The following is an 11620-nucleotide window of genomic DNA, read 5'->3' as shown; positions in this document are numbered from 1 at the left end:
AGTTAGCAGTACCGCAAAGCTAAATTTTTCGATGCAGTCACAAAAGAATATAATTCGTTTATTATATTATATGGAGGGCGTTCGAGAAGGCGATGAGACGAATGCTCCATGAATAATAAAACTTCGCATTGAGTTTGTAGACGGTGACAATAACTTACTCGAGGAGCATTTGAATCCTTCAGCTTGGTTTTGTTACAGTGACAGTGTTCGAGTAAGAACCTGCAAATTGTCGTCAAATTCGGATTTGAATGAAAGGAAATACAGCTTTCCTATCTCACCGCTGAATGGTTTTTATCAGAAAATGATTGAATCTTAATTAACAACAACAATCTTAATAACACGGAAATCAAACTCTACACGATGTTCCTTTGAAGTCTTATAATATCAACTTTCAGTTATCTTTAAATATTGTACAATATTAACGCAAAACATCAAGTTATCGTCAGTGAAGAGCCTTGACATGTAATTTCCTTTCATTACAAGAAATCTACTGGAAGGATTCCTCCCAGTGCAGAGCAGCCACACTCTGTTTCACTATCTTCGAGAAACCACTGCAAAATAGAGAAAAGCACGTGAGAAGCCCGACCCGAAAATTTCAAATTTAGCGTCAGGAAATAAGCTTCAGCAGAAGCTTTGGCAATAAATTAAAGAGTTAAAGAGATTTACTACTTAGAGCGTCTTAGTGATGTCTATAGTTTTAAAAGTTGAAAAGGCTCTGTCTTCATATTCAACCATTGCTGTTAAAACGGTTCAACTGTGCGAGTCGATTCGACTTTTCTGGCGATGAAACACAAATCTAACATGAAGAATGTCATACTTTGACGCAGTGAGGGTTAAGATTCAACATAAAGAACTAAATAAATTTTCTCTAACCACGAACGCGTCATATGGTTAAAATCTGTTTTACAAAGTCAGAGAGCCAAAAGAAAAAAAAAATTTGATGAGAACCAGGCAACAATGGGCAACTATATTAGTAAGCCTAACACACTGACTAACAAGGAAAATTTGTTCATAAGAAAAACAAGGTATTTAGTGGGTCCTGTAGAACCTTACAACAGTGCCTCTTCGATGATAAAATTTGTTTTCGTTTTTCTTCCCCACACAAATTTACCCACTTTTCCGATTCTAACTCTCATGAAAATAACGGCCTACGAACTAAGACAACTATCAAACGTACCACCTCCAAACAAAATAAATGGCCCATCTGGATGAAAAGAAACTGTCTTTTTTTTAATTTTTGAAAGCAAACTAGGATGACCCGAGAACCGTCTAAAGACAACTGTGGGCGGCTGATCAAAAACTTAATAAGGCGATACAAATCGTGAAAAATCTGCAAACATCTGACGTATAAACAGCAACAGACTACTCAGTTCGCAGCAGTAAGCTGAGCAGTATTATCAAAGAAACTTACGCTGCTAATTGGTTCGCATTTGTAGTCGGCTCGTCGAGAGTTAAAATACCGCAGTTCAGACAGAATGTTTCTGCCAGAGCTAATCTGATTATCAACGATGCCAGAACCTGTGATAGCAATATATCAGCAGATGAAAAGTAAAGAGAGGGTTTGTAAAAAGAAAAAACGAAATTAAATGAAAATTTTCCAAACAGTCTCTGGTTAAATATACCGTACCAGCAATACACAATCTTTTGTCCTTCAGAAAGTCAAAAGTCAGCTCCCATTTGCACTTTTACGATTTATGTTTCGAAGGTCAGGAGAAGGGTAGTAAAAGCATCTCAAAGTGACAAAGAACATCAAAATTTCACTGACTTATGTGTTTTGCCACTACGTCAATTCTCCTATGCAGCTCAATTGATAGTGTGCCAGGCAAATCATTGTAAAAACGATGATACAAACACACGTCAAAAGAAAAAATAATAATTATAATAACAAAACAAAATAAAGAACGAAACAGAAAACAAGGTTCCTATGCTCGCAAGAGTCCAATTTAAGATCTTTAAGGCCTGTTCGAAGGACGGATGCCTCGTGGGGTCTTATCTTAGTGTACGCTTCCGATTCAAACCTTCTGTCCAGCGCTACAGCGTCCTCTTATGTCCAGTACTGTGTCTCCTTTAACCATAACCACCTGATAAAACAGCGAAGGGAAAAGATTAACTTAATTCCGAGGGACGACAGAGTTGAATTATTTCTGCACTCCTCACGTGCTCACTTGTGAATCCTTACCAACAGCATACATCATTAAAAATATTCACCGACCACCAGAAGTTACCTAAAAAATATAACATCTCCGGCAATTTCAATACATCATCCAGCGAAAAAAATAATTAGAATCGACCATCTTATCAGCTTAGGTCCGTAATCTTACACCAGACTCTCTTAAATAATTGAGTAAAACTTTGAAAAAGCCTGAGAGGATAAATACTAATCAGAATCTTCGTAGTCCTCTGATAAAATTGCAAGACTATTTCACATAAAATGATGAAGAGGGGGATTCTTCTTCTTTAAAGAACTTATTTAGCAAGTTTATCTAGAGTAGGGTAAAAGAAAACAAAGCTTTTTACCCTGTAGTTATACGTCCGTCGTGCTTTAATCGCTCCACTTCCTTCTTCCTCGTTTGCACGAATTTCAGTTGTATCGATATCTACAGAAAAACGATTAGAGGAGATCTTTGACCTAATTATAAATTACAGCCACAGCTCTATTGTCGAGTCTGCATTAAAAAAATTGTCTTCACTGTAACATTTAAACTCTAACAAGCTTTTTCTGTCCTTCAGTCATTTTTTTCTAGTTCGTCCTAATTTTTTTATTGAATGCCTAGTCTTGATTTGCTCTCGCTTGTGTCATTATCTTATTTCAGGAACATTTTAAGGAGACTGGAACGGGTAAGCAGAAAACGACCTTTTCATCTAAATACTTGGTCCAGCAAAATTACAAAAGAATATTCTCAAAATGACAGACAAGTGATTTGATGTGAGATACGGCCATTACCACATATGATATACGAAATATATCATGTTTGAATGGCCTATCGATGAGATGATTTTTCCCATAAGCGGCTGCCGATGACGTAATAGGGAAAAAGGGGCTGTAAGGCGAAACCCAAACACAGAGCCTGCTCGCAGGCTGAACAGCGACACCATAAGCAAGATTTATTTCTCATATTTTAAAACGTACATTTCCAAACTTCTCAAGCTACAGGTGAGCAAATATCACTTTCTCTTGGTTGATTTCCTGCCCATTTTTTTTGCAAGCACGCGAAAATTTTCCCATCAGTGAAGCAGCTTGGATCGCATAACACAACTTTCCGTGCTCAAGGGGTCAAGTTATTCTGTAACAAAGGACTCGCCAAGTTTTGAATCCTTCTCGCCAATATTATCTCATGTCACTCTGAATTAAAAGATATTTTCCGTTTTTCGTTATAACCGCAAGAATTATTTCATTTGTGCATTTATCAATGTAATATTTTTTTCTCAGTTTGAAGAACGGGCGGATAGAGGCGACCTTATGGGAATTGAGGACAACGCAAAGAGAGATATCCTTTTCCAAATGAACATGTAATTTTTCAGCTGTATTGGTGTAATTTGTGATGGCATTGTGAATGTGGCTTAATGGGACAAAAGGATACCTAGGGGCCATCAAAACCTTTCAACGGGGATCTTATTCAATTGTATGAGTGTAGCATTTGGATCAACTAAACCAGATTTTTCCTCAATTCTTCTTAAGTATTTTCTCTGAAAGAGTTGCTTTAAAGAATCGTTCCACAATTTTCACTCTTGGAAGCCGTGGCAGTGTTTTGACATCAGAGTTAGAAGAACCCGTGATCGTGCTTCATGCGGCGCAAAAGAGCGAAAAGAAGGTGAGCAAGTCAATGGCCACACTAAAACAAAATGTCTACTGTTAAAAAGCGTTCATTTACTTCATCATTTGCTTAAAATTTGCTATTCGTTGACCATCGCAATTTAATAAAAAAAGAACTATTGCAATTTTTTTGCAGCAGTAACTTGTTATCTAGAATTCTGATTTAGCCGAGGCGAGGCTAATATATTTTGCACTGAGCTGTGTGGTTATTGACGCGTCTTGCTGTGTTACACTTACTGTCAATGTATTTCGGAGGAAATGTAGTGTAATTGTTTGAGCTTTACCCATGATGATGGAGAGTATTTCGAACCGTTTGTTAATCTCTTCTTTTTGCAGCACTTCTTTGAAAGTCTGTTTCGCAGCATGCACTTTGCTTTACTGGATAACAGCTGCCGTGAATACCTATTCCTAGCTGACTTTTTCATGGTACAGAAAAACTCAGCAAGAGATCTGTTTACCGCTGTGTTCAGCAAAACATTACCCTTATTTCTGGTAAGTTATGTCAAAGAGTTAAGTTTGTTTCAAAGAGATCTTTTGGGAGAGATAAAATGAAATCGGCGAAAGTGCTTTCAGTTTTCCCATTGTTTGTCAAGTTGTTACAGTGACTGTTAACAAAGGTGTTGTGTCTTTAAAGAGACCAAAACGTTTTAATTTTTTTTATTATTAATACTATTTTGTCACGGTTTTTTCCTTGCTAAAGTATTTTTCAGAGAGTGGGCTGAAGTACTTACTAATTTGGTTTGCCTTTGATTTCCAAATCAGAAACAAGTGGACACATATTTGGAGAGCTGTTTTGACGCTATTGGAATCTTCCTATGTATACACATTGTACACCGATACAGAATACTGATGCACAAGAGAAGCGTCCCGGCTCTGGACAAGTAAGTAATTATCAACCAGGAATTATATAATAAGCTCAGTTATGCACACATTCTGATTGGCTCTCACTTATGATCTATTGGAGGACAGACGTATAGATGACGTAATCATTAAAACTTTTTTTACGCACATTTTAATTCTTTATAATATAAAACAAATAGATTCCAAGTTGCCGAGCGTCTGTTCAGTAATAAATCACAGAGGACGTCAAAATGTGGTAAGAACATCAGTGACACACTCGGCTGCGCCTCATGTGCCACTTTTTTGTTCCTACCACATTTTGACGTCATCTGTGATCTATTACTGAACAGACGCACGGCAACTTGGAATCTATTTGTTAAAGAGTACCGGGATTAACCCTTTAAGTCCCAAGATTTGATTGTTAATTCTTCCCTCTAACTGCAACACATCTACTTGTAAATTAATCACGAGAATTTGGTGTTGGATCAAGATAACAACTTCCACCCGATTAGTTTGAGTATTCTCATTACCTGTGTACAGGATAATGTGTGGATATTGTAGGGAGAAGTTACGTGCTAATCACTTATGGGAGTTAAAGGGGTTAACACGGAAAGTTTGCTTTGTCATCAGCCAAACTGTTCAATCACGTAATAGTTGTTCATGAGAAGTCTACGTTGTAATCATATGTAATATTTTTGTGGCTATCCTCACCAGGTATTGGGACACAATGCTGGAAATGTCATGGCCACGTTTCACGTACGTAGTAGAGTTAAATGTCGACAGTGTTCGTAACACAGATTTCCAAAGACATGGAGTGATCGACATCAGACCAAATTACGTAAGCATGGCTTCTAACTATTCTTGGCATTTTTACCGGCTTCGTAGGACACACCGTGTCACAAAAAAGTTTATATTTTCTCGCGTTACGTATGATAATGTTTATCTCTTTCATGCGTGACTTGAGCCAAACGCGCGACATGCACTGGTTGTGATATGAAAGTCCTGAAGTGTAGTACTAAATTGTTTATTGAAAGTAATCTTGATTTCTTCAGGGTAATTTAGTGTAATCAACTGAGTTGATAACGTAAATTGGCCACCAAAGAGTTTAAAGGCTGGCCTTTCAAACGTCAGCCCTTCGTCAGAGCGATCGTATCGTTAATCAGTGTAATCAGCTGATTACACTAAATTACTCTGTTATACTCTCCCACCGACGCAGCACAACAGTTTCTTAAGAAACTTAGCCCCTTTTTTCATTTATCTTGATTTCTTCAGTTTTTTTCAAATGTGTTTTTCTTTTTTTTAGATAATCCGTCGATATGCAGAGTTTTCTGCCGCGATTGTCAGCTTGAATGAAAGTTCTCCAGATGAGAAGGTTAGAATAATTAAATTTAATTCACTCACTGTGATCTCTTTCTTAATATTATTTTGTACTTTAGGTGAAAAATTCCCTGTGGTAACCTCCTCTATTCACCAATTTTTTTTCCAAGTTAACAAAGTCCTTGCAGCTTTACGAGTCGAGGTCGAAAACTTCATTTTGCGTATAGCCGCGGAGTTTCCTTTAAGGAAAGAACAGCATAATTTCCTAATCAACAACTACGATATGATGCTGGCTGTTTTACTGGTATGTTTACACAGAAACACCTGATTTAAAGTATCATGAATAGTAAATGCCTGACGGTAAAAGCGAAAGCGATTTATGGCCGGCTAATAAGAATTGGAAAATGTGAGGGTTGAATTCTTATCGGGGTCATTTTTTCTTGGTTGTGTGTGTAAATTTTGTTGTGCTTGTTTGTTTGTTTGTTTTGGAGTGCAATAAATACACTCTCTGTTGTGCCAACATTTTATCTGTTCCCTTTTTTAGGAGAGAACATCTGAAGACTCCAAAGAAGTGGAAAGTTTTCAGTAGTTACTCACAGCCAGAATTCAGGAGTTCGTTGAAGAGGTGTGACCTGGCTCTGTTCTTTCTACTGTGGAGAAATTTTCACCCAATGATTTTAATTAAATTAGTCTCATAATTTTCATGACTCCTTTTTTGTCTTAAATTTGGCCCTGGAAGGGTAAGCCTTTGATTGAGAATGAAGATGACTTTAAATTACTTCTTTATTCGCAGGCTCTCTCTCCCGCTTTTGGTGGAATGATTGCCTTCGTCAAAGAGACAGAGCCTCTTTTGGAAAGAGGACAAGGACAAGGAAAAGTCATCTGGCCAGATGAAAGTATGTCGGCTGTTCAGTATTTGCTCCGCTGATATATACTTTATTTTATGTACTCATTTCTATTTTGTGTACTGTACAAGCCGAAAATCTTTTGGCTCTGATGATGACTTCTGTTGTGGTTGTCAAAACGTAAGCGACACCGACAATTGCTTCCAGGGCCACTCGTCCACCAAGGGACACACCACACAACGAGTTGTATGTCTTCGGCCTGTCACTGATTTCTTGTTTCCATTTAGAACGCATTCAACAACTTGTGCGTGGTTTCGCATCGGACTGGAAAAGGTCAATTGAAAATATAAATCAAGAGATAATGAGATCGTTCTCCAACTTCAAGAATGGCACAACAATTCTGCAGGTATCACGTTCACAAAGAGTAGCTACTCGCAAAGTGAATTAAGTCTTCGGTATTTAAATAACCTCTTGGGTGAGGCCAAGCACAAACTATTAGTTTGGTGAGAAACACAAGTTGCGAAGAAAAGTCCAAATGGACAGAGGAAGATACCCCATGAGATGGACTAGCTCTCGGCTTCACAGACCCCAAATGTAATGCTTTGTTCAGCTAGTGGCATGTTATGTAATTAGCCTTTGATGCAGACTCTAGTTCGCCCTCATAACAATTCTGTTTAATATTTCCTAGGCTGCTTTGACACAACTGATCCAGTATTATCACACATTTCAGAAAGTTTTATCTCAACATCCTTTTAAACGGCTTCCGATCCGGAGTGAACTGATTAACATTCATCATGTGAGGGTGGAGGTCATAAAACACAAAACAACGTTTTGAATAATTAACAAGGCTTCTGAGCGGAACATCCGAGCTCCCTCTTAGGGTTCCTTGCCAGTGAAGGGAAATAAGACTACAGTAGTCCTACTGCGATAAGCTAAAAACAGTTTTACAATCAGCCACGACAAAAGCATCTAGAAACCCTATTCTAGTACTTAAAACCACACGAATTTTTTTGTGTTCAAACGTCGAACTTTCAGCAACCCGAAACTTATACCTTGATTAAAAGCATGAAAAGATCTTTGTTTGAATAATTTAAGCATGGCCTTTTAAATTGCAACGGTTGAGCCGTATTTCCTTTTATGTTCAGCTGCGAATTTCGATTTTTGAATGGGTTTGGTTCCAGAATATTTCATGTTGAAAACCCTAATACAAAAGATCAGGCATTTGTAAGGTCAAAAGTACTCATTAAAAAATTTATGTTCCCATTCTTGGGTAAGTTTGAAAACTTCTCACAGAAATGATATGCAAAGTGGTTAGAAATTGGGTCCAGAATTTAATGACAAAGTTAGATTGAATGAAGGGCAATTAAGCATGTCAAAGATCGTTGACGTGCAATGTCTTAGAATGGTCTAATATTATACCGAGTGGAAATCATAGTAACCAAATTAAATCTTTGAAAATGAGTTTAACAGATATCTTACGTTATGAGATTAATAACAGAACTGCAACTCACCTACAAAGTAACAGCGTTTCCTTCGGTTTTTGTCATTATTATTATCATTGGTAATGGTTTTACTGTCGTTTTTGTTGTTATTCGGAACGTGTCGCGTTACGGCAAGATTTCGTTACATTGTTAAGCCAAAAATATTGATGACGTAATAATTTTGCCGCAATGAATGATGTGTTAGGGGGTTTCCGTGGCAAGTTCGTGGAAATCGAGCGGTGTATTTCCTGTTTCTACGGGCAGAGTTTCGTCGTTGATGAGAATAGACACGAAGTCTCATCGAAAATCGGGAACCTTTTCATTTACATTTATAGGGAAACGGTGTAAAGAATCGCTTTTGAATTTATTTCCCAAGGTAAGACAAAGTAAGGCTGGCCTAAACGGAAGTAAACTAAGTCAGTGTAGTGTTAATAAGCATTGAGAGAATTATTCGATTTGCCTGTGAGCTTGCAAATTTGTTTTCTAATTCTGATTGAAGTGCAATCTTTCGTGAGTATACTGCACACTTATAAACGTTCGGCTAATCATCTTCGAAAGTCTTAAAGTTTTAAAAAATTGAGTTTCTCAGTTGGGTATCTATTTCAGCTTCTTCGTCTTAGTGTATTATATCGAAACTACAAAGCAGTTTCCAGTTTGCCGTAACAGTCGAATAATCTGTATTTAAACAGCGTTTCAAAACAACTTGGGGTTACTGCTTTCATCATTTAATTTCCTACAAAAGTCCTCGTGATGATTCAGTTAAAGTGCCCACGACACAAACTTTTTTTTGAATTTTTTGGTTGATAACTGTATTCAAAATTAGAAATAATCGATTTAAGCGCCTAGCGAGTTCTCCTTGACTATTTTTTTGTGAATTGAAAGTACGATTTGGCGGCCAAAAAGTGTCTCCATTAAGTGTGTGACCAAAACGATCGTGTTACACCGTTGTGTCGTATAGAACTGTCGAGAACATCAACTATGATGGAGAAAGGAGGAATCTAGAAGATAGAACGAACGGATTGCGTGGCCGGAGCGCCAAATGATGTTAGCTACGAGAATAATACACATATACCGGGTATTCATATACGCTACTTTCGATCGTCGACATCGAGGAGATTTTACTCTTGAATGTCGCCGGCCTTATGCTCCGTACCGGCTCTGAAGGCGCCTGTTACGAGCACATGCCACTAGACAAATCAGATGAAGATAACCAAATAATTTAGCTAGAAAGAATGTTGATTAAGGAGCCTGTTCCCACACCGTAAACGATTCTTCAACATTATTTTCGGCTGACATGTCGCGAGCGAAGAATGGTGAGCTCCTTATTTAACAAATAGAGAAGCCTTGTCTGTGCTCTGTTCTGTTGTAAAGCACGCAGGAAACGGCTAGAGCAAGAAAGAAGTATAGAATATTATAACATGCTTTACATGTGAAGAATAAATTTTTGAGTTAAAATCAAGGACATTTCGCTAAATTTTCTATGGCTGTTTCCTTCACGCTCATCGATCTTAAGTTTCTTATTCAGCAGACTTTTAGCTTAACACTATAGCCACTCAGACCTGCGCTTGCAAAGGTAAACGAAACTTATGAATAGTATCGCCACTATAATTCCCTTGTCAGAGTGCTACTGGCGAGAAAGATCCCCAAGATAAAATTAGGAGTCTTAGAAAGGCTAGAGGTACAGCTTGCATATTTAGTCGACTTTGCCCAATTTGTAATACGGTTTGCTCCACGTTTTACTTTTCTGCACTCCAAATTAGTCTGACACTCCTCTGAATCACTTTTTCAAGAATAAGTATAATTTTATTTACTTTTATTTGGTCTTTTACCTCTAACTGGTAGGATCTCAGGAAGCACAGAAAAGACTATCAGCTGGAGGTACAGTTTGCATAGTTTAGTCAAATTTGCTCAATTTTTACTGTGGTTTGATCATTTTACTTTTCTGCACTCTAAATTAGTCTTACACTCCTTGGAATCACTTTTTTCATGAATACATTTACATTTTTTTCTCTCTTATATAGTCCCTAACCTCTAGCCTGTAGGATCATAAGAAGCTTAGAAAATACTTGAAGTATAGCTTGCATATTTAATTGACTTTGCCCAATTTTTATTCTACAGTTTGCTTTGCATTTACTTTTTGACATTCCATTATAGCCTTACACTACATTGGAATAATTTTTTCCAAAAATATCTTCTTGCTCCTTTGTCATGTACATACATGTACCTACATGTACCACTGCTTATTTGATAGCAAAAGTTATGAGCATCAAATGACTCTTTATGGGGAATGGGATATGCTGAAACTAAAGCAGGCATTTTTTGGCAATAAGCAAAGGGTTTCTGGTTGGTGTTCAAATAAGAGAGGTTTGATTTCTTTTTAATAATAGCAATTTTTATGTTGATGATCTCTCTATATTTTCAAGAATAACTTGTGTACTAGCTGTTAAATATCATTGAAAATACAAAGGGAAAATTTCAACTTGGTGAATTAAAATCATGTTATCCTATGACTACCTAAAGATGACTTGATTTTAGTATTTCAGGCAATGGTTGGCCTTGTCAACAATACTTCCAATCAAACACAAATATCATGAAAATAGAAACTGTTCCTTTCTAAGAAATTCCTCTCATACTTAGGCAGGGTTTTACATGACAAACTTCAGTAAATCTGGTTGACAAGTCCACTGAAGTCTAAAATGAATTTCAATTCAAATTCAGCTAAAACTGGTTATGTCTGTTTTGAAATAAATCCACAACCAAATAAAATACAAATCAGGCTGGTTTAAAATTTATTAACTTGAAATACATTTAAAACAGAACAATGTTAATGATTTCAAGCTTATGTCACATACATAAGCTGCCCCTCTGGCTGGTAGTGTTTTCTGAGTAATCTAACATCCTACTAGCCAGATGAACAGGACTACAAAGCATGAAAATATGCCTATGGAGTGACTCCACAACAGAAAGACCAACATGGAATGTAGAAAGGTTCAAGAAGTAAATGAAATGAGTTAAATTCACTATAAATGCATAAAGTACCTCTAGCCTGTAGTATTTTCTAGGCCACCTAAGATCCTACCGGTTAGAGGTGCACGGCCAAGAAACGAAGATATTTATGAAAAAAGTGATGCTAACGTAGTGTTAGACTAAAATGGAATGCCAAAAGGTAAAATTCAAAGCAAACTGCAATAAAAATTGGGCAAAGTAGATTAAAATTTTAATATGCAAGCTCTACCTCTAGCTGGTAGTGTCTACGAAGCCTCTCAAAATCTTACCAGCTAGAGGTACAAGACCAAATAAAAAGTATAAATATAAATGTACTC

General features: G+C 37.1%; 1 protein-coding gene and 1 pseudogene across 2 annotated transcripts; one reads left to right on the top strand and one right to left on the bottom strand.

Annotated features, from left to right (window-relative positions):
- Positions 1–363: 363 nt before the first annotated feature.
- Positions 364–2650, bottom strand: LOC149047346 (DNA repair protein RAD50.L-like). Its single transcript, XM_089205703.1, has 4 exons — positions 2518–2650; positions 2019–2081; positions 1412–1518; positions 364–551 (listed from the first exon to the last, which is right to left on the bottom strand). Exons 2-4 carry the CDS (start codon positions 2073–2075, stop codon positions 488–490), a joined length of 228 nt encoding a protein of 75 aa, XP_089061829.1. The 5' UTR covers positions 2076–2081; positions 2518–2650; the 3' UTR covers positions 364–487.
- Positions 2651–5498: 2848 nt separating this feature from the next.
- Positions 5499–6995, top strand: LOC149047345 (vacuolar protein sorting-associated protein 52 homolog; annotated as a pseudogene). Its single transcript, XR_016185931.1, has 4 exons — positions 5499–5535; positions 6091–6275; positions 6516–6596; positions 6765–6995. The product of XR_016185931.1 is annotated as a vacuolar protein sorting-associated protein 52 homolog (transcript).
- The last annotated feature ends 4625 nt before the right edge of the window (positions 6996–11620 follow it).

This window comes from Pocillopora damicornis, chromosome 4 (assembly GCF_964200805.1).
Source record: "Pocillopora damicornis chromosome 4, jaPocDami1.2, whole genome shotgun sequence".
Taxonomy (NCBI): Eukaryota; Metazoa; Cnidaria; class Anthozoa; order Scleractinia; family Pocilloporidae; genus Pocillopora; species Pocillopora damicornis.
The sequence above is the reverse complement of the archived record's forward strand: the minus strand, read 5'-3'. Positions and strand labels throughout refer to the sequence as shown.